This window comes from Lepisosteus platostomus, chromosome 6, assembly GCF_059453375.1.
Source record: "Lepisosteus platostomus isolate fLepPlt1 chromosome 6, fLepPlt1.hap1, whole genome shotgun sequence".
Lineage (NCBI taxonomy): Eukaryota > Metazoa > Chordata > Actinopteri > Semionotiformes > Lepisosteidae > Lepisosteus > Lepisosteus platostomus.
Window position 1 is genome coordinate 33,966,302 of NC_142616.1, and position 24,434 is coordinate 33,990,735.

The 24,434-nt window shown below is 35.6% G+C and overlaps 1 protein-coding gene across 7 annotated transcripts; it reads right to left on the reverse strand.

Annotated features, from left to right (window-relative positions):
* Nucleotides 1-307: 307 nt before the first annotated feature.
* On the reverse strand, nt 308-22,845 carry tial1 (TIA1 cytotoxic granule-associated RNA binding protein-like 1). 7 transcript variants are annotated; one of them, XM_088635542.1, is made up of 14 exons: nt 22,753-22,845; nt 22,403-22,599; nt 20,766-20,862; nt 16,732-16,830; nt 14,424-14,478; nt 10,638-10,725; nt 8,666-8,741; nt 7,423-7,531; nt 6,312-6,407; nt 5,683-5,767; nt 4,445-4,568; nt 3,827-3,966; nt 2,048-2,086; nt 308-1,955 (listed from the first exon to the last, which is right to left on the reverse strand). In XM_088635542.1, exons 1-14 carry the CDS (start codon nt 22,828-22,830, stop codon nt 1,838-1,840), a joined length of 1,401 nt encoding a protein of 466 aa, XP_088491668.1. In that variant the 5' UTR covers nt 22,831-22,845; the 3' UTR covers nt 308-1,837. The 7 variants fall into 7 exon arrangements, with proteins under 7 accessions (XP_088491668.1, XP_088491666.1, XP_088491664.1 ...); XM_088635540.1 differs by having other exon boundaries at nt 6,312-6,425; XM_088635538.1 differs by having other exon boundaries at nt 16,732-16,881.
* Between the last annotated feature and the right edge of the window lie 1,589 nt (nt 22,846-24,434).

Consider the following 24,434-nt stretch of genomic DNA (forward strand, 5'->3'; position numbering starts at 1 on the left):
TTTTTAAAAGAAAAACCAGATAGTTCTGCATTATCCATTTGCTTATCTCATAAATAATGAAATTTTGACCCATTACATTATATAAAAGCCACACCCTACCATTTTAAGCAGTGTATTTCTACTACAAAAAGCACTTATTTCCTGTTAAATCAGGAAACATTTATGATCCCACTTGTAGTTATTTAATTACAAAATCAAAGAAGCTAAAATGCACATTCTAAAATATGTAAGAAAGCAGGCTATCATACATAATCCACAATAATAGATGATATTGCAACTGTATACAGCAAAATGGGGGAAGAACACATTTGGTTCCAAATGTCAATTTATTTAACTGAAGTAATGAAATTTAGACAATAGCTAGTTTATTCATCATTCAAACATTTTCATGATTTTTGCCATATACACTCATTACTCAAGCAACCCTGCATTTATACATTTTTTAAACATGCAAACCACCCTCAAACTGGTCTAAATAAAATTCCACACAATCCTTTGCAGTTCTAATCTGCTTTTAACTTAGCAAATGGCACAAAGAAATGTAAGATTACACAGAAGATTGCCATAGTAAACAAACGTTTTTAAAGTGGGAAATAAAACTTGACAGAAAAAAAACCCAAAGAACTCCAAAACTCAGGCTCTCAATGCACATACCTCAAAAACTTTGAGGGCTTGAATTATACTTGAACAAAAACAAAAGTGATGCATTAAAATTGTAAAAATTAAGGCTTCTTTAAGTTATATCTCACAGAATCAAATAAATGTCAGTCACACATTGCACACTTTATCTACTGCTTTGTACATCATTCGGATTGTAGTACTCATAACAAATTTGCTACGATATGGGAAAGCATGCTTTAAAAACCCTTGTTGGTACTAAGTTATCAAAGTTTATTTACATGTGTCGCCTTCAAAACCCTTTCCCTTCATTAATTACATTACATGTATATGCAAGGAACTGCATGAATAGATTTAGAGGACAGTATCAAAGTTGATTTTGCAATTAAAGGTCTACACAAAAAATGCAAAATGGTAAAGAAATAGTCAAGAACAAATACATGTCAATGTAGCTAGGGTAAAAACCTACTTAAAAATATATTTATTTATATATATTGCTGCAAGTATACAACAGAGGTCCAGCAAACTGAAAGTCATTTTCTTATTTTTTGAAATAGAAAGTAAGATGTACAAGCTTTTATTAGAATCCTTTACCCAGCGGCTCAAAGGGGATTTACAGTAACTTGTTTTTAATCTGCTCACAGAAAATCAGAAGAAACTCCAGCTCTGTACACTCGTGAATCTGTAAACAACTGTGTACTAAAATGTCATCATAACATGGGACACCTATGAATTGATTTTGAAACAAAAGGAAGGGAATTGGTCCACAGGTGAGGAAAAAAAATTTTTTTGCAAAGCACCATTTACAGTGATGAAAATCTCCCTTTACATTTGTATTTTGGTGCACGTGGAATGATAAACTAAAGATTGTCCAATTTACTGCTCTTTTTTTTTTGTTGTACTGTATCAAGGCGTGAAAATTCAGACAAGAATTTCAAAAAGTTCTTTGTTGACTTTATTTCTTTCTTACACATGAAAACTTCCCCACAGAAAAAAAATCCCACCCACCCTTCCCACCCCCCTTAAAAAAAAACCTAGATGACATTTGCTTCCTCCACCATAAGCGAAGCTTGGCTATAGTCTCAAATCTTTTTAGATTTAAAATAAATACTCTACTTCTTTCCAGGTGTAGACATGCTTGTCTCATTACATTCTCAAATTAAAGTTTGCAAGGTTTTTCTTCTTGTTTTGAATGAGTGCATTTCGAGTGAGTTCCAGCTCACTGTGTCTGATAACCGGCCATTCCAAATCCTGCCTGATTTGGTATTACTGGTGCTCCCTGCCCCTGGGTAGGCTGGGCTCCAAAACCTCCCATCCAAGCTGGAGACTGAGACTGCCTACAAGAGAAAAACATTTGTCAAAGTTTGCAAGCAGGCTTTTGGATAAAAGTTTGTCTTTTGTTTGGAAGGTATTTGAATAAGTTTTTAACCTTGATATGTTCTGTGCTGCTGCCGCCAGAAGGGAGTCCCTGTGAACAAGACGTCAGAACTTAGTGGGATGTTCCATTCATAAAGCAATCCGAGACACTTCCAAATGCCAAAAGAAAATATCTAAGGCTTCAACACCAGTTTGAAATAAAAGCAAGTAAACACACATACTCAGCACCGCTGTACTGTGCTGGAGGATTTTCTTGCTGCTTTTGAAATATTAATCTACTTGCAGGTGTCCTTTGTGACAGGTTGCCTCAGAACACTTTACAGAATCACACAGCAGCAGACTGTCATAGGTAAACTTTCCTGTTGTATTCAAGCAGTGAAGGACAACTCCAAAACCAATCTTTCTGAACATTCATGCAGGATAACTTCATGAACCGCACCACTTTCTATAATGTGGATCACAATCCCACAGGTTCAATGTGTGGACTTGTAACAGGAAAAAAAACTGAGCATACATCCTGTTACTGTGATTTTTAAATATTACTTAATACCTCATACCCTCATACTATTTTCTGAAAAACCCATCTGTGCCATTTCTCAGCAAAATTGTCTCTGAAGCTCCCAACTGGTATTTTCTACACCACAAGGGCATGTCATTAAATGTAACTACTATTAAGCAACTGCTTCAGACATTTCACTAAAAAAAAAACACTATTAGCAATAAGAGCATTAATGTTAAAATAAAACTGGAAAATCATTTTTACCTTTTCAGACTCATTGCACTATTAAATGCATTGCTCCTTATTAATGGCTACTTATTTAAACAGTATTGAGTAGAAGTGTTATGGTTTATTTCACTTATCTAAAAAGTAATCACTGAGAATGACTGCAGTATGCAGACATTTAATGCATGTAGTAGGAAGATGAAACAGGAGTCAAAGCGAGCTTGTAAAGACTTTTCACTGTTGAACTATAGTAACAAGAAATCTTGAATAGATTACAATTACTATATACAGCAGTTCACTGACGGACATGAATATATAATTGTCTCTTTAGGATTGTCAGCAAGAACATACAAATTAATAGATGTTCTGTCATAAACGTTACCTTCTAGTCTAAACTTTGATCTTAATCTGATCTTGCTCCTCAGAGCAAAGTTATTCATAATTATAAAGCTAGCTGACACTTCTGAAGAGATAGGACATTCATTTACTTTCAACTGTATTTTACATGTAACTTGATCCCAAAGTTTGCATATTTCAGTTTACTTATCTTTCTGGATAAAGTACAAAGATGTAGCATAGATGGAAAATGAACCCACAATCCTCTCTGATCAAAACCTGACACACCAATATAATATGGTTTAGGCATTTTACTGTATGTTTTAAAATAGGCTCTGGACACTACTCAAGGACTAACTCGGCATTCCAGCTCCTTATTTTTAGGGCAAAGATTCACAACCCATGGGATTACATTTGGAACTGCTACTTCTCTAAAGGTTTTCACAGCAAATCCGCCCCATTTAATTCAACTTGATTCTTTTAAACTTCTGCATTTGTCCTTGTTCTTAACTTACTATTAGGACTACGTTAAAACCTTCAGGTAAGTAATTCGTTATATGTACAATCACAAATGCCTGAATACTTTTACACAGCTTTGTTGTACTAATGTTGTACTTTTATTTTTCAATATACTCATAGAATTTTCTCTCTATGAATGTAGCTTTGCCTTTCTTTGTATTAGATCGTAATGCAGGAGAATAAACTGACTACCCACACAGGTGAAACTTATTATTTAATTTTCATCATGTGATAAATGAGTGAAGTACTTACTCCACACCAAATCCTTGCTGATTCCACGCCTGTCCATACATTCCGTAGGATGGAACCTGCCAGCCATTAGCCATATACTGTCCATACTGCTGGGGGTTTCCATACATCTGGCTCCACTGTCCCCACTGACCATACTCCATCTAAAGGAGAACACGTTCACTAAGGGCTCAGTACAATGACACCTTTACATACAGCTGTAGATAAAATACATTATTCTGAAGAGATTTTTAAAATTGTGAATAATTTCAAACTGTATCCCAGAATATATTTTGCAAAAACAACAGGGTAAAAAGACAACTATTAATTTGTTTCAATACAAGCATTTTATTGCAAAACATTTTGTCCCAGGCACCGGGGATTACTGAAATGTAAGTGATTTTATATAGTCCGCCAGAAAGTATCAAATTTAATTCTTCACGCAATGTTTTGAGAAAAACGTCCAAAAACATAGATAAAGATGACTATCTAGAATCAACACAATGGTAATGCAGTCAAAAGGTCACACCACATTGATTTTTCTATCCATGCAAGTAAAATTACCTTACCTTGGTAGAAACTAACACTAATCTAACAAAATATTTTCAGAGCATATTTTGAATATAATGTACAGTTCCATACCTGCTGAAAACCTTTGGCCATGTCAGGTGATTCTTTGCCCCAATAGCATTTAACAATATGGCCTTCAATAGTTGTCCCATTCACTGAAACTATGGCATGAGCTGCACTTTCATGGGATGAAAACCTGCAGATAGAACCCAGAGTTGAAGGAAATTAAATTTCAGAAACTTTAAAGCAGCCACATAGGCCATTTTATGGCTTTTTTTTGAAGAATTTGGGTAACTGCCATAAATTTGCCAAAAAAATACAAATGTGAGCCTTCTGAATGTATTAACATGACAGGCTCCTTGACACTAAAAGTAACCTTCTCAACAGAGGCAACATGAATGCAGGTAAAGTGTACCGAACATCAAAAGAAAGCACTATACATAATTTTCAGAAATAAATTGATTTTGGATACTAATTTAAGTGTCTTCGATTAATTGATTGCTCATGACTGGCTATACACCACTCAAGCAACTGTTGATGAGCACTAAGTCACCTCATTGGAGACTTGATTGGGCTCAGCTGATCTTACCTGACACAATGTCAGTCTGTCAATAGTAAGCAATGATTTGGAAGGCCACAAGACATCTCATCAAAATCCATGTGAAAGTCTAAGCAGGCACAATTTCTACAGAAGTCCACATTCAGTAGTTCATGGCATCGGACTGCACATCACTACACTGACCCCCTTCTGAGACCTCACTTGCCTCCCCTCCTGCACACTCATTCTGATGTGACATTCTAGCAGGAAACACATCCTCATGCAGTTCCTGTAACAGCAGCTTTCTGCAAATGTGATGGTGTGAATGCCCTGACTTGAGTTCCACTGAATGTTTGTAGGATGAGTTGGGAAGTCCTGTGATATCTAGAACTGAGACCAGTGAACAGAACATGCTTGTCCAGGCTTTATGAAAGTACTGGCACAGAACGCCGCAACATATACAACATGATGGTCATGTACACTACTGCCCAGAGACTTTCACAGACCCCATGCTGAACAACCTGGTTGATGACATGCTAATCAGCATGATGCACCTGCCCATGTCATGTCTGTTCAATAAAATGTCAATGTACCTGCTTCAAAACAGATTGGCATTTCTTGATAATACATTTGTGAATTCTTGGCACTGATGTTTTCTTTGATGATTAAAGTTTTGAAAACCTCCTTATAATTGTAACAAATAAAAAAAACACCACATGCATCCAAGTAATATACTGGAATAAAAACTTTAAATTTGAAAAACACATCATACCTGATAAATGAATAACCTTTCTCTGGAAAAACTCTTATTTCCATTATTTGACCAAATGGTGAAAAGGTCTGGCGCATAAGTTGCTCTTGAAAAGAGAAAAGTTACAAACCATTCACTTTACATTAAATTTTTAATTTCTGAAAACAATTAATTTTTCTAGCAGAGAGATGAAGGTGAATGACTTAATTCCTACTAACCTGACAGAAACAAAACATGGTGCATTCATTTTCTCATTTGATTTAAGAAAATTGTACAAATCCATTACTTGTGTATTCTTCTACCCTCTTAGATTACTCTGGTTACTCAGTTACTCTGCCACATCTCTATGCCACAGTAAATATGCATTTCTAAAACTGATTTAATATAGAATATTGGAGGATAACCGATTAATGCAGAAGGATCAGTATTCCCAGTATCCCCGTACACAGGTGTTAAGTTTCTAAATAAGTGTATCAGGCTTGTCGTCATGAATCAGTTTTGTCTTGGCACTACCAGTTTTTAACATGACAACACTCTGAAAAACACTCAGAAGCATGATTCTAGCAGTGTACAGTATCATATACATTGATACAAGGAAAATAAAACTGAATTCTAACATGTGCATGCATGTAACGTATTTCTCTACTTACCTGTTAATCCTGACTGGATGCCTCCACAGTAGACAGTGCAATTCTGTGGGCTGGACTGATTCACAACATCTTCAAATCTCAGTTGCTTAGAGCTACCTGTAATTGAAAACAAATCTGAAAAGGTTTAGGTCTGTGAAAGAAATGACAATTTTGTCCGAAGATGTATATAATGTAAAGCTAAGTGGAAAAATCAGCACTGCACAATTTTAATTGCATAAACAAAATCCCCAACTTTGAGGGTTGTGTACTTGTACAAATAATTGAGAATCCAATTTTAAAATTTTATCGGAATACGACTGACAGTAAAACAAATTAAAGTTCAGATAGAGTAAAAATTCAATTTTTGGCTAAAGATAAATGCATTACAAAACATTCTTCAAAAAGATGCTTTAGCTTAGATTTAATAATCGTAAAAGATGAAATTGTTATACATCTAAGGAAGAGAATTATAGAATTTGGACTGTAGACAATGTGTAATCAAGTGATTAAAAAAATGGAACTAATGAACTTCAATGTCCTTAGCAAGAGGGAGTTTGCAAGACAAGCAACTTTGATAAGACAGTACCCGAATGTGAATACATTTACAGACCATGGTCAGAGATGGGAAACTTGTGAACTAACATAACTGCAGCAACATTAAATAACTGAATACAGAGTATGGCCAAAAATGAGTGTGGGGACAGTAACTAGTAGGGACCAAAAGAATGCAAAAGGTCTACTGACTGTCTAGTGAAGAGACTTCCCGAGTCAGTCAAGTATAAAAGATAATTTTATTGGCCCTATACAATTTCTTGTATTAGGAATTTGTCTTTTCGCATACCCCAACTTTCTCTCCATGAGACTGTACACAGACAGGAAGAGAAGCTTGGGGTCAGAGCGCAGGGTCAGCCATTTATACGGTGCCCCTGGGGTAGTTGGGGTTAAGGGCCTTGTTCAAAGGGCCCAACGGAGTAGGATTCCTCTGCTGGCCGCGGGATACGAACCAGCAACTTTCCAGCCACAGGAGCAGATCCTTAGCCACAGAGCCACTGCACCGACCTCATAAAGCTTCTCAGGTGGTTAAAAACACATAAGAACAAGTTGTGCTCAAAGAAAAGGCATCTATACTTACTTTCTTGTACGTTTTTAGGTGCAGGTGGCTTGCGAGTGGCCCAGTTAGTCCTAATCTGTCGACCTCCTAACCACTGCCCACCCATGTGAACAATTGCATTTTCTGCATCCTGCAAATAGGACAACTCTATCAAAATTAAGCATTCTTGCTTTTAAAATAACCAAAATTGGTTTAAACAACTAATGTTACCAAACAAGGCTGACCTACAAACACTGCACTCAGAATGGTTAGTGCCTATGGGAATATCTTAAACTAAAATGTTAGATATTTTCTTTTGCAAATTATGTTATAATGCTATCCAGTGATTTGCAAAACTTAATGAAAAAGAAACTGTTTAGATCTTTTAATCTTCTTTTAACATTTTTGGTTTCTTCATTTTAAGGTTTCTGGAACAGTAGAAAAAGGATAGCTCTCTTAAGAATAATCATCTTCTCCTGCTTATTCTAGAAGAGCCCTTCACAGAACTGGAACACAAGATTTCAGCTGTCTACCTTACACGTTATATTTTGAAAACAAATGTCACAGATAAGGTGCTGATTTACCGTGCAGCAATAGAAATCAGCTAATCTATAGGTTTGAATTTTAAATTGTGGCAATTGTGTAACAGATGTTTTTTGATAAAAGAAAACTGCACAGTACTTTATGTTGTAAAATGTCTATATTGTTCCCTTAATAGATACATACATGTCCATACAATATTTACAGATAAAGCATACTTAAACATTAATAATACTTTGGAATCTGATTTTGGGAACAAATCAAACACACCAAGGTCTACGTAAACCATCAAATGCTGCAATAAATTCTGAATGAAATTCACGGTTTAAACCATTTCACAAAGAATCTTGAGTTATGCAAAACAATTCTAATGGGTATTTTTTCCCTACAAAGGAGAGTGAGAACTTGCTTTATGCCAGCCACACACCTTACCATTTGTCTCAGAAACTGGTTTCACTGAATACTTTCAGATTGTTTCACGGGCATATTTCTTATTGTAGTAACTGTATAATCTAAATTAAAAACACAGCATTTTTTTAACATGCTTCATACAAGTTTAACATTTAATTACAGGTTTTTACTATTCACACTTCAGGCATTCCCACTGAAAGACTACTTAAATCCAAACATTTCACTTTTGCAATAAGAACTGGCAAGGTTACCCCTCTGTACTGGTTATTAACAACAAACATTTACCTTTAAAGTGAATGAGTCATTTAAAAAGGACACTGGAGTAAGGTCTTACCAGTTTGTTATAGAAAGAGACAAATCCATAACCCTTTGATTTTCCCGTAGTCATGTCCTTCACAACACGAGCATCTCTGTAAAAAGAGATTACAGGCTTATCAGACCACTTGACACATACCAAAAAGTAAAAAATAAAAAAGGAACCACACACACTGTATTGAAAGAATAAAGAATTTTAAGTTAACCCTATTAAGAATAAAATATTTGCCTACAGCTTGTTCAACTGATAAGCAAAATTGAATTTGAAAAATATAAACATGCAACCTACACTATTGTGAAAGCTTTATTCCATTAACAGATGTAATTTTAACACTTTTTGTTGCTTAAAACAGATAAGGTGTTTCTTTATCATTTAATAGCCTTCCGACTATAATCCTACTGACTAAAGTTAAGTGTTGCAAATACGTAAGCAATACTTTACTTCGTTTGCCATGCATTCACATAATTCAGCTAATGGTGTTCTGCCTACCGATACAAATATATAGAAATATCAAAGAGAAAAAAAATAGGAATTAAAAGGCATACATCGCCTGTTAACAGATTTCTTTATTTTTCCTGGTCAATTCTTTACCATCAATATGGAGTTTGGGCAGCTGTAAATTTCGAAAAATTGACATTTTCAGAAATTTAGGAAAGGAGAATAAAACTATCAACAATACTAAGCACACCATTACGAAACAACAATTTACACAGATTTTAATAAAATGATAAAAAATTTGAAATACTATAAAAAACTGCACTAAATAAAAAATGTTAATGTAAAAATACTAAAATAGATCAATATAAAATGTATAAGAATAAATAGAAATGAGAAAAAAAAATCTACAACTGAGTTTCCAGTGTGCACAGTTCCTTGCAGTTAGCCTTCAAGATCCTGTCCATTCTTATGAGCAATTCTGTAAAATAACCAGAATGCTATTACTTTTAATTGAGACTCACAACTACGAAAAAGCTGAAGTTTTCTAAGGTTTACAAAGAGAGAAACCTTACGTTGCCTTTACATTTACTTATTTCACATTCAAAACTACTTACCATATGCAAATTAAACAAATATTAGGGAAGTAGGGAAGAAAGAAAGCAACTGTGGTCCATTGAAAGATGAAAAGAGGAAGAATGAAACAGGGAATGGGAGGTGAAATATGAATTTAAAAGATACTCTTCCACATATTGACAAATATTGTCACTATCTTTTCCTCTGCACCATTTAGCAAACCTGATTTAGTGCTTGGTCTTTGCATTTACTAATGATTTATAAGCTATAGTGTAAATCTTTATATTTTCAGAGAAGGGATAATTGCCAAAACACTGTCATTTTCTTCAAGCATGCCTTCATATTCAGTCTTCAGTCATTTCTGCTATTACATTTCTTCTATAACATGATTGTATATTTTCCCCCGTTAATAAAATGTCTGTGTGTAAAAATATGAAAAGTTCAAAAAAAGTAAATGTGGGGTTAGTGAGGTCTTCAATTATTCTTCGTTTTAAAATACTTATGCGCAAACTGCTGTAAATGAAATTCTGATTCTCTCTGAACTTATTATTTTACCCGTACACAATCACAATGAGTGAAACAAACTTTTTGTAAGTTGATGATCTTCTTTACGGTAGGTCTTTCATTAAAACTTTCAGAGAACAAGTTATTTAAAATACATTTACTAGTCCTTATTTAACCAATAAATCCAACCAATGACTCCATCCAAACAGCTGCACCAAATCAAATGTTAAATCCTGATTAGCTAGAAGTAGTTTACTACAGGTTAACATGACAAATGTTTATAGGATTTGATTCGTTATAAAGAAAATGATTAAGAATGTGCAAATATGATAATGTAAAAAGACAAATCAAGTCTTTTCCATAAAGCACACGATCAAATACATTTCAAGATATACAGCAAATCATAACATTTAAAATTGCCATTAAATACTGCAACAGTCTGTGATGGAATTGACGTTTTAAACTTCACACTTACGAGATTTTACCAAAAGGAGCAAAAGCAGCTTTGATGTCTTCTGTTGTTATCTCAGGACTCAAGTCTCCAACAAACACATGGAAGTGATCTGAAACAAATAAACACTTAGTATATAAAAAACGAATATATCACTGAGAACAGGAGGCATAAAAGACCATCCATGATGTAAAATGGCCTCAGCTTTTATGATCCAATCTCTTTAAAAGAGAAACAATTCCAATGAGTCCACATCTAACAGCCTGTTCCCCAACACCAACTCCTGTTCCCATCTGCATGTCATTTGATCAAAATTTGCGCCACTTCAGGAAAAAACCCACGAAATGTATCTTGGAACTATGAAGTATCCAACTGATAGATTTATTTTTCCCCAAAATACCACTGCATCAGTCTTTATAGATTCTCTTTTTTGAAAAATGCTTATGTGTTAAACGTTTAAATGTAAAACCATCTAATTTGACATCATAGCCATACTATGCTGTTGCCAATTTGAGTTCTAAAACACTACAGGAAAGCACTAGAAGAGAATGTAACTAAAAACGTGCATAATTGAAATGTTCATTTATACTGAATATGAACAATTTCACAAAGAGCCTAGAGAAGGATCCTAAGCCAACAGTAAAGTGATAAGTCAGCCTTTTCTACTTTATTAGTTCAAGACCAAACATTTAACAAGGTGGTAAAGTATTATGAATATGGTTCCAGTAAAGGTATATGCACTATTGCAGGTATCATTCAGCAACATTATCAAGTTACTGAATTAAAACTAGAAGAATCCCTAAACAAAATATAATTCTTTAGTTCTAAAATTATAATCTTACAAAGTAAGCAGTTAGATTCCACATTCCTGGGAAAAAGATTATAAAGACTAATGCAGGTTTAGACTAATTCACTCAATGATTAACTAGTCTCTCTCTCACTATATTGAATATAGAAATGTTGATCAGAGTTGCATCTGTAATAGCACAGGCATTTCCACCATAGACATTGACGTAACAGTCAGAAACCCCCCCAGAAGGGACACCTTAAGTAGAGACCAGCTAATGTCAATCAGGTCAATCATTTAGATAAGGAATTGTGAAACTACTGAATATTATTTTTTTAAAGAATGAGCCTTGCATGTACTTCCATGACATGCATTTTCAGATGAGGAGGAATTCTTACACTTCAGTCATAAAAGGAAGATGTACAGTGCTGCTTGAAAGTACATGAATTTCATTTTTCATGTTTTAAATCTTAAAAAAATATTTCATATTTAATGGAGATAACCTGAATAATGGGACACATACAATAGTCATTACTTATTTAATAAAACATGTTTAACAAACTCAATAACCCCAGTGCAAAAGTAAGTGAACTTTATAATTCAATAAGCAGTGTCACATTCTTTAGCAGCTATGACACCAACCAGATGTTTCCCCATAGTTACTGATCAGTCTCTCACTAGTGCTTTGAGAATTTTAGCCCATTCTTCCTTACAAAACTGCTTCAACTGCTCCAGGTTTGCTGGCTGACTTACTGGAACAGCTTGCTTCAGGTCTTGCCACAACATTTCTATCGGGTTGAGATCTGAACCTAGCTATTCCAAAACACGTTTCTTCATCTTCCTTTCTTTGATAGATTTGCTGGAATGTTAAGGGTCATATCATGTTGTAGGGTGCTCCCCCCACCAACATCAACCTATGGACAGAGGGCCCAATGTTCTCCTCCAGAAAATTTTGGTATGATTCTGAACTCATAGTTCCCTCAATGATGGCAAGTGGCCAATGAACCTTCATGGACAGAAAAGCAGCCCCAAACCATGCTTGACCGTGGCAATGTTATTTTGGTGGTAGGCAGTGTTAGGTTTTTGCCAAATGTGGCATTTTGTGTTGGGACTTAGAAGATCAATGTTAGATACATCTGTCCAGTGAACATTAAAAAAAAAATCTACAGGATATTCCATATGGTCTTTGGCAAACTTGCACAGCAGTGTTCCTTTTTGATCCCTGGATGCTGACCTGGGGTTCTTTTGAACATCCTGTATACCCTGCAACTCACAACTGGCAACCCACTGAAGCTAAGCAGGTGTGAGCCTGGTCAGTACCTGGATGGGAGACCTCCTGGGAAAAACTAAGGTTGCTGCTGGAAGAGGTGTTAGTGGGGCCAGCAGGGGGCACTCACCCTGTGGTCCATGTGGGTCCTAATGCCCCAGTATAGTGATGGGGACACTATACTGTAAACAGGCGCCGTCCTTCGGATGAGACGTAAAACCGAGGTCCTGACTCTGTGGTCATTAAAAATCCCAGGGCGCTTCTCGAAAAGAGTAGGGGTGTAACCCCGGTGTCCTGGCCAAATTTCCAATTGGCCCTTACCAATCATGGCCTCCTAATACTTCCCCTCTATGAATTGGCTACATTACTCTGCTCTCCTCCCCACTGATAGCTGATGTGTGGTGAGCGTTCTGGCGCACTATGGCTGCCGTCGCATCATCCAGGTGGATGCTACACATTGGTGGTGGTGGAGGGGAGTCCCCATTACCTGTAAAGCGCTTTGAGTGGAGTGTCCAGAAAAGCGCTATATAAGTGTAAGCAATTATTATTATTATTACATGTTTTCTTATTGCCTTTTGGGATAATTTTATCCACATCTAGGCAGAATCACACTGGTTTTAAATTTTCTCAACTTGTAGACTGTCTTAAAGCAGACCAATGAATTCCAAATTGTGCTATGGTTTCATAACCCTCTACCATTGATAAGCATTTACAACACTCTTCCCGATGTCATCTGTGGTCTCTTTAGATTGTGGCAGGGTGTATTACACCAAACTGTATGTGTAAGATCAAACTAACTGGGTTTCCTTATATAGTGGAGGACCTCCCAAACTTTATCCTGTTGATTGGCTCTTTGATTGGTTAACTGGGTACCCAATTATACTTACCTGGTTAACTGAGGTAAGGAGTCTTACTTTTGCAGATGCACTAATTCTTATTTACCCATTTCTTTTTCTACTGCATGCATCAACTCCTCTGAACAATACACAACTTCTGGATATACATTTTTAGTAAAGGACTAGTTTTGATTAAACAAGGATTTTGTAGTAAATATGACATTTAAAAAACAGGAATTCACAACTTTTAAGCAGCACTGTAGATTTTCATTAAACTATTTGGGTGAAGAAAAAGGAATAAAACCGAACTTCTGTTTATTAGCCTAGAAAGACCATGCCCACATTTGAGGCTGTCAACACAAAACAGGAAGCAGGCTAAAGTGATCACATGGAGACAGTTTCCCCATACGTTGACAACCAATGAGGTACATTTTCAGAAGCTAGGAGCTATTTTGTATTACATGTAGATGTGACAGCAGCTGTGTAAATTATCAATTTCTAATTCTTTAAAACCATATATGGCAAATAGCAGCAAAACTGATTGAGGGCAGGGCTATCATATGTTCATATTCATAATTCCAGCTTGTAACATGGTTAGAGTGTTCAAGTATTTAATCACTACTTTCAAAACCAAAACGTCAGCTATAAAGGCAAGAGTATTACCACAACAGTTATCTTGCTAAGCAGTTTTTCACCCAGGTTTCATAACACAGACTCCATGTTTTGGGAAGTCACTCCTTAGGAGTCCGACAGCAACATTCAGCCAGTGTGCTACAGGAATTGAATTTACAGAACTTCCTGAACCAGCAAACTTACTAAATGTTATTTCTTCAAGGTATGTCTAAAGCATGGAATAAGAAATTTCAGTCACTCCCTTTAATTTGTTGTTTCTGTGTACACAGGCAAAGCAAGAAACTTACTGGATGTGTCTTTCTTCTGGCTGCTTGGAGTTGTGGCCCAATTTACCTTAACCTCCTAGAAATGAAACAAAATGAATGCCACATCTTAAAGCATTTTATAGTCATCATGGAAATTTCCATTGACAAAGAAAAAAGTTAATTAAGCTAAATTTACATTTATTTCTACTAAACTAACGATGTACTGAATGAGATGCAGATGAGCCAATCGGCTCATTGCCGTGTTACATTAATTGTAATTAAACACTCTACAGGATTTCTGGGTCCATAGGAAACCAAGCAAACTTTTGAAAACGGTGATGGTCATCGTAAATGTTAGGGACAAAAACTGTCTGAAATCAACTGCTTAGTTATGAAAGGTACTCGTTTGTTCACTGCACTTTTATGATTCTGAAGACATTTCACGTAAAGAACAGGAATACAACTGGAAATGGACCTTTTAAAGAAATAAATAAAATTCAAGGATTTGAGAAGCTCAACTACATGAAAGGTGTTATTTTAATGTTTTAGGAGGTCTCAGTATTTCCAAGGATTTAACATGAAAATTTGAAAAAGATTTCAGAAATTACATATAAAAATGTACTGTATGAATTTATACGTAGAAAACCAATTGGCTTATTTCAGCATTTTTCTATATATGTATATGAACATTAAGAACCAATGTTTTTAAATAGCATTTAAAACATTAAATGCAGTCAGAACAAAAATTTCACAAAAACCGAAGTACAACTAGTATTTTATAGCAGTGTTTAAGTAAATGGAAGGTTCTACTATTTAAGCAAAATAAGGAATTTCATTCAGCTTTTCATCAGTACACCAGAAGTACATTATGTACCTTACTATCTAAAAACAAGTCACTCCATGTTCATGACCTCTGTAAATCTTCTTTAAACTGAATCTACCAGCAAAAACATGTTGACAGGAGCCAAAGTGTTCTATTCATTCTAGGTTTAAATAGCAGTAAATTCCTTTTACAATTCATTTTTAAATCAATAAATGATTCAATGGTATGTAGGAATGTAGAGTATATCCAATACATGTAAAACAATATCCAGTTAAATGATGCTGGAGTGTCTGAATTTTACAGACTTAACAAGTGCAATTTTTAGCATAGCATGCTGGGAAAAAGAGGGAGCTGAAACCACATCTGCATTTTCATTCTCCCATAAAATTTCTCTGCACTGACGGAAAATGATTCCGCTTGCCCAATTTAACAGCCTACAGCTACAACACCAAGGTATTCACAGTGTCTGACCAACAATATGAATGTTCCTAACATGCAAATTGGAAACAATCCATGAATTCTCTGGATTCGTTACTTTCAACTTGAAACGAATTCAGATAAGGTTAATCAATTACTTAACTGACAGTTTAAAAATACATTTCCTGTACTGATCTCTGTAATGGGCTTATGGAATCACAATGATAGAAATTACGATAACTAAGGGAAGCATCCTTTTAAACTAGAAAGAAAAAAAAGTCAGAAGTGAAAATTCTAGATCAGATAAAGCTGGTCTACCACGTACATTCGAGACTATTTAATGTCACATTCAATTAGAAATTAAATGTAAAATTAGCAAATCTAAATGATAAAATTCCTGAGAAGGGGCTTACATTTACTGAGGCACCTCTGTTCATGAAAGTTTTTTTTTAACCATTTTTACTCACCTCTTTGCATTTCAATATTGAAATCTCTCTCAATTGATGTAAACCACATACTGGTTACACACAAACCTCTGCTAGAAAGCATTCTGTAATGTCTGCATTTGTCCACAAGCTAAAATAAACTGCAGAGATTTTTCTGTCCAGAGATTAACTATCAGACAAATTTTGCATGTATATTTATGATTTTAAAAATGAAAGCTAGTGAAAATGAAGCACAATTAAACATTTTGCCAGGTTGCATTTTGTTAATAATAATAATTAGATGTTTCTTAACATTTAGCACCTTTTATGATATAATTTCAAGGTACTCTACAACAAAAATGAGACATATAGAGACGGAAGTAAACACTCAAAAGATTGAGTATAAATTGTAAGAACATCTTATTGTAAAGAAAATTTCAAGAAGTGAAACTAGAAAACTTTGGATCTGTGTGTTCTTTTTGGCAGGCACACACTGTAAACTCTATGCTTAAATTCATAATTTGGTAGCTATGGTGCATATAGTATATTGTCTGTATTACCCCAGATAACAGATAAAACTGATAGCAAAGTGCTTTTGATCCTGTTCAAAGCCCGGGGTTTATTACCTTAGTCTACTTTTGATAACAATAAGTGACAAATTTATGAAAAGCCAGAAAATACTTACCTTTCCCATTATCTTCCTTCCATTCATTGCTGCCAATGCAGCAGCAGCATCCCTATGTTCATAGAACTCCACAAAGCAATAGGGATCATTGCTTGTATGCTGCAAAACAGAAAATCCAACAGAAGAGTTGACCCTTCTGCTATCGGGTTGCTGAGAAAAAAAGCCAGGAGAGGATATTATTGCACAACATTGAGCTCAACATGGAACATTTATAAACTGCAGTACTCTTGCAAACACCTCACAGGAAGTTACACCGTCGAGCTCAGTTTAATTCTATTAAAGAAAAATACGGGTTTTGAAGGAGTCCAATCAGCTGAAAATGAAGGGATTTCAATTTTTGAACTATGACATAACCTTACAATAACTTATCAGAATTAAAAGTTATTGCTATTTGAATGAGCAATAATTCTGTAGGAAAAAGTTAATTTTCTGAAGCTATTTAACATTTATACACATCTTATACACGTTATTTGAAAAAAACATTTTTGAAACAGGATACAAATGCTTCATATTTAAAGAGTTGTATTTTTTCTTGGCCTTTGATGTACCTAAGCCATTTTACATTACATTGTGGAGAGGGCAAAGTTTTAAATAATCTGAATGTTAAGAAATGCAATTAAACCACTCATTAAAATAATCATCAAAACAGAAAAGCACAATTCAACATAGTAAGAATCCTGCAGTCTGGAGGAAGCATCGAACAACTAGAAAAAGCATCTCCTCAAAAAAACATTTTCAATAATTTTAGCTAAAAACAAAAACATTTTAATTTCCTGCCAAGATTTTGATCATAGTTCCTATGCATAACAGAAAGGTCTAAATAGTGATCAATTTCCATCTGTCCAAACAACCACTGTAAGCTTTTTAAATAATCTATACCAGAACTGGAGGGAAGTAAATTCCTCCATAGTCCAAATTGTTAGCATACCAACTCACAGTAGATAAATACAAATCACATGGAATTACACTGTAAACTGTATGCTAAAGCATATTTTAATGTAATGGCCTAAAACTCAGACTTAAAACTAAAGGGGTTATTGCAATGTATTCTATACTTCAAAACAGTTATAGGGAGCTCTATAACAAGACAAAAACCAATATGGATGGAAGCTATGACTCCTCTAGAGAACACAAAAGATTCAGTGAGAAATGTTCACAAGGAACTTTGGGAATTCAGAGCAGTATCAGTTTGTACTATGGAAATACACTGAACACACTCTGATATTTAAATAATAATTCAGAGTCACATCAAAATGCCAATCTTTAAACACTTGTCCCGTGTCCTCACAAAACCTGACGCAGTCACAAACCACAGTTAACACACTACCTTCAGGTGCACATGTGGGCAAACAGACTTTGCCAGGTAACATTCATTAAATGTTTTGGCACTCACCTGGCAAACTAGCGTTAATTCTGGGTATAAGCTGAGCTTTAGGGGAATGTACAGCTACAGCAAATTAGCAAGACACAGCATCTGCACTTCAACTGACATGGGAAAACCAGGTCAAAGTGAGTTGTCAAATATAACAGCTGAAGCCACCAAAAAAGGAGATACATATTTTCTCAAACAATATATATAAACTAAAAAAAGGAATACTAACAGATTTTGTAGCTAGCCAGACAAGGATAAGGAGACATCCTCAAATACTTCACATTGGTTTATCTTTTCGTAGCCTAACACAATGTATGCAACTATTTTGTCTCAATAATTAGCGATCAACAGCTTCACATTGATCTGGAAGGAGACATGGAGAGAGCAAATGATTTGATGTAGTACTAAGGGTCTCTAAAGTCTAAAACTTCATGCTGCTGGATTGTTTCACTGAAAGTTTACTATCCTGTGCCGTGCATGAAGCAGAAGCTCCAGTAAAAGCAGATTTTTCTGGAGAGTTAAGGGCTGCTTAGTGTTGTGGGAGCCATCTTTTATATACATGGGCAGCTATACGGAGCATCACAGAACAGTCACCTCTACATAAATCATAAAAGGACCATTCTGTAAATACACTACTTGCATGTAATGCCAACAACTACAGAAGTTTGCGAACTATCCCATCTCCGTTGTGACCCTTGTTACTTCTCATTTCTTAAAGTTTTTTATATTCCCTCCATTTACAACTACAGACCAACACATTCTCTGAGTGAAAGTTGAATCTCAATTGGTTGCAATCTTACTCCCCTACTGTGCTGTTACGTTCACTATTTATACATTTGTACACAGCTCAGATAAATCTCAGTTTCATGCCAACAAAGTAGTTTGCCAGTGCTACCAATGGTCATACCTAGTGCACGTTAAACAGTGCCATTCATGTCATATATACACTGTCATTTCACAATTTTTATTAATAGCCCTTATTGCTTAATATGATATAATATCAGTCTAAACCAGTTTTGCTTTCTATTGAGAGCATTCTTCATAAGATGCACACTTATGTACAAGTCAGTAAACTTATTAGCATGAAAATCCTAAGATACTGAAAGATGCCTAAGAATTATTTTTTTAATCAAAGTACATATCCTTCAGAACACAGAGATCACAGAAAGCCTTTTACATAAAGTTATACAAAATGTGGGTTATTTGATACCACAATGAAAATACAACATTGTAACTCAAAAGTTCAAACCCTCTCCCTAGAATTTCAGAAGGATGATTTCATTTTGAAAGCCTGTCCATCAAGAACTGAAGCACCACTGCCATTAAAGCTGTAAAATACTGTACAATTTACTGGCAACTGCATTGATCAAATTTTGACATGCTGTAGCCAACTTGAGAATAATCCGTTTAACAGAAGTATTTTCATTTCATATACAAATGCTTTATATAACTCACCCTTCACCATACTTCTAAACTTACTTGAACACCAAGCAAAGCAGGCCTTGCAAACAGGAATTCACCGTGATTTTCGTTTAACTCCCTCTTATGTTTTTGCAACTATATTTCAGATTTTCTTTTGCAAAGACTAAAGCCTTACATTTCCAAATGTGCAAACACTGAAGTTTGAATATCCTCATCCCCCAGTAAAATATATTCAGGATCATTTGTTTCACTTTTAAATGTGCACAACATTCTTAAGCAATTAATAACTCGACTATTGATTCAGAATTTTCCAAGTTATTTATAAATTTATAGCCAAGCTACATTCTCACTTGCTCCATATATATAACACTTCAATGTTGGGATCCTTGCTCATCCGAGTTTGCCATTACAACTCTACACTCTTCCAAGTTGGGAGTGAGCTCTTACTCTCTGCTGTAATATAATGCAACACTTCTGATCACAGTAGGTTAAGTACACTGACAGTTTTATTTTAAATGGACCGATTACTGCAAAGGGAAAAGGAGAACAATAACACTGATGTTAACTAATGTACAGTCAAAATAAGAGGTCTGAAGAGTATTTAAAAAGTTAACTTAGCCACAGTTTCCAATTTGTGCAAAGAGCCCTTAATTAACCACAATTTCAGCCAAGACCAGTTTCTTCTTTTGAGTACTGTGTTCTACTTCAATTGCAGATGACCGCACTGTTGTGCTCATGTGTTACAAGCTTTTACCAACTTTAAAACCATGAACAACAATAGCAACCTTATGGAACTCAAAATCTTAACTTCAGATTCTGCAACATGTAACCAAGTTACTATTTTTTATGCTTATAAGGACAGTACCTTTTCATTGATGTAGAACAGACAAACTTCAGGCAGAAATCTATTTAAACCTGGGTGGGGGAATGTCAGGTTGTGGGAAGCTCAATTAAAGCACAGTAAACTACAAACATCCTTATGTCTGTGAAGGACAATACAGGGTAGCATTTACTAAGACAGGCAAAACTCAAGATCATACAATTTCAAGACAAACATTCTTTGACAAAACTGAGTACACACAATTTCCATTTACATAGATTTGCAATACAATTCCTCCTACCCTCTTCATCTGTGTCTCATCATGAAAAATCATAATTAATAAATATGGGAGTACAGTAGCAGGGGAAAGCAACATCTTGCACAGTGACTAAAATTAACGCTTTAACAACGACTTCTTACCTCTGTAATCATTTTACAGCTCTTGCATGGCCCGATTTGACTGAATAACTGAAGAATTAAAACTTCTGTGACATCTCTGGACAAGTTTCCCACATAGCTGAAAAATAGAAAAAAAGGGAGATAAGACGGCTTGGAATTCTTGTTTGAAAGAATAATGCAGAATACTGTGATCATTTTAAAACAAAGGCACCATCTTTAATATTTAACACCAAAACAAACGATAAAAAGAGAAAATTTCAGTAGGGGAACACTATTGTAGTTAAATGTATTGGACACTTAAACTCAATGTTTGAAGTGTGTTGGAAAGGTTTTAAAAAACATTTCACTTGGTTAACTATTATTACGTCATTCCATTTCTTGGAAGTCCGATGCGAAAGGAAACTGTTTATGAAAGTTGTAATCAAATCGAGAGATAACGGCGCTGGACGAGCAAACTAATTGTTTCAGCAAAGCAGCTTATGTAGGCCTATATGTCGCTGGAGACTATTTTTATTTAGTCATAGGGTCAAACCCAAACAGACTTCTCGGTCATTTAACTGGACTGACAGCACACTCGTTTTATGGCCCCTTCAGACTTTGCTAAAAACTAAATTAATTTGTTGATTGATGTGCCTGTACCGTCTTAATTTGGCAGGTTACATCTTAAAACGCAACTCCCAATGGCGATAACGTATTGTTGGGCAAACGGACCGGCATACTTCCGCAACATCCGAATCATCCGGTCGAACCGGGGTCGGTATTCATGTTGCTTAAGAAAGAAGAAGCCCTAATTTTAAGTAGGTTATCGGTAATAAAAGTTATGCACCAACAACGTAAACGGGAAGGGCGACTGATTAAAAGTTGAGCAATAAACTGTACCCTGACGAACCTATGAGTTAAATTTATCTGAGTTTTCCTTACAACACATTTTTGAGCAACAGCATTGTGGAAATTCAGAACAAAGATGTTTATACCCTCTTATTTTATCCTTCCATTTTCCACCTTCAATAATGGCGAACACGTAAAATACGATTTTGCTCTTCCACAAAAAAAAACCTTCGTCACAGCACAAGGCCGTCGTTGCCGTTTCAGTGCTGGAATACACGTCTTCAAACCGAACGATAATCGGGAACAGCACATTGTTCGCACGTTATTTCTGTTTGTGGAACAAAGACTCGAGCTACCTGAAGATCACGATGTCACTTTCCCAGCAAACACCGAAACAGGGCAACGGCAAGATTATCAACTTGTTTATGTAGGGAAAGAAATACGAAACGCGGCTCAGAGAAACAAGACCTTTAACAATCACCGATCTAAGTCACAATAATGTCCCTGTGCTGGGTCTTAGGTAACTACCGTGAAAGGCTCGCTTTTTTCTTTTTGCTTTACTGTGACGAATTGCGTGGACTGTATCAACTGCGGGGACTGCTCATCTAACGAAACGGCAAACTTGTGAGCCGTAACGGCCTGTTTTCATAATCGGCACATTCTGTTAGCAATGTCTTATCATGACACGGCCCTGTGTGTGTGAATATTCCAGATGTATCATAGCTTTCCCATCTTCACACAGTTGTCTCTTTAAGTGCGGGGGTGGCCAAGCTAATCGAGAAGTAAAAAAAAGTTGCTAGATGGAGCGAGACTCCGTGTCTCTTACTCACAGCGTTTTGGGATGGCTGTCGTCCTCCATGTTCGGGTATATCGACGTGTTATCACTGTGCAACCCCTTTGTATTTTGGTGCTGAATAACCTGAGTCTGATGAATTTCTTTCTCTGGAAAAAGGCAGAAAATGGCGGAAACCGGCGAGTCAGGAAACCCAGAGCTGCACATGCGCACTGCCATTCTCCAGGCCACAAACTAGAAACGGAAATGTATGACAAATAACAAAATTATGTTTTGTGTCCTCTTTCCTTCTGAATCAATCTGGACCGATACCTGTGGTTTTATTCTCACAATAATCAACAGTTTCTTGCAATACAACGAATAAAAATGGGAACAAGTCTAACTCACCTTGTTATTTTTATGCGTGACCAAACCACGTGGCATGTCGGGAGTTGTAGTTTGAATGATTACACATTTATTGGCCATGATCACGGATAGGCGGATATTTAAACTACACTACCCCAAAAGCTTTGTTTGCATACCTCTTGTCCAAGGTGAAAGTTTATGGGGGTAATTATAAGATGTGGCAGACTGTTAAGTAAATAAGTCTAAAGACTGGCTGAATATCAGAACATTGCAAGTCAGCATCTAATGATTGTGTTTACCTCTGAGGAGTCGTGACTATTCCAATAAGCAGAATGTTGGGAAATTGAGTAATTAAATGCACCATTGATTTTTATAATTATATTGTGAACATATCTTTTCTTCGTTTCCCGTTACAGTCTCTCCTCAAAGACACAAAGCGGTCTTACTTGATGCAGTTGTGGTGATCTCACTCATTTTTTAATCATTTCGGAATGTTCTACTTTGAACTTCCAAGTAACGTAACGTCGCCCTATTTACAGCCTAGTTAATTATTTGTGACGTGAACGTAGCAAACTCTGAGCTCGCATGCTTCTGGTACTGTAAATGTTAAATAGGAATAGATAGATACTTTATTGATCCCGTGAGGGAAATTGCAGTGCAACAGCAGCATAACACACAACAACAACAACAATAATAATAATAATAATAATAATAATAATAATAATAATAATGTTGTAAATAAAATAGGAATTATAATGATTATCGAAAAATGAAAAGGCACTAGCCTTACTCAGCCACAACTACAGAACAAAAATATTATTTGAAATATCTAATAGACTAAATTAAGATAATTGATTGTATATAAATTACTGGGTATCCGAATGTGTAGAGAGGACTGGCACTTTTATGTATTTGTTACACCTGGTCTTGTTGAGCCGAAGCACTCATAATTGTCTGATTAGTGACGACTACCAACAATACATAATTCCAGAAATACTCAATCTAAGGATGGAAAACTACATGTTTGAAATTGAAACACACAATAATGAGAATAACCAACCTCAACGTATATGTTTTAAGTCAAGCACAGTGGTTCAGGAAAACCTTTGCTCAGCTTGAGCGTTTAAGAGCAATTATTTGCATCGTATCTCTTATGTTGACAACACACACAATTAAATGTATTTAGGACCGAAGAGGATGTTTTGAACAACACGTGAACATGTCAAAATAAACTGGATATAAACAACGAGGGAAACAGAGTTGGCACAACAAATCGGCACATAAATTCAATAAAGAGTCAGTAGAATTATCTAATGATTATAGATTGAAATGTAAAAGGAAGTAATATGAAATAAATTGCATTAAGTGTAACGAAATAACTATAAATGAGTTTAATGCTTCGATTTCTCGTCCTCAGATCCCTCACCCATCTTTATAGCAAGCATTATATTGTTCTTCCCATACTCATGGTCTTGTTAAGATGAGACATCTTCAATGGTGAATATTCTAGACAGTCGAGGTCAGGACACATGACTGGGTTCTATTTTTCTGCCTTTGCGTCAGTGTTGTTAGGTGATGTTGCTGATCCTCTGCTGGGGTTCCTTTGAAACTTCGTTTCCTCTTTTAATTGTACAGTGTGTCATAGCCTATTTTTTGGGTAAATTGATAGGACCTGACTTTAAAGCCAGAATGTTTTGGAATTTCGTGTTTTTATTGTATTTTAT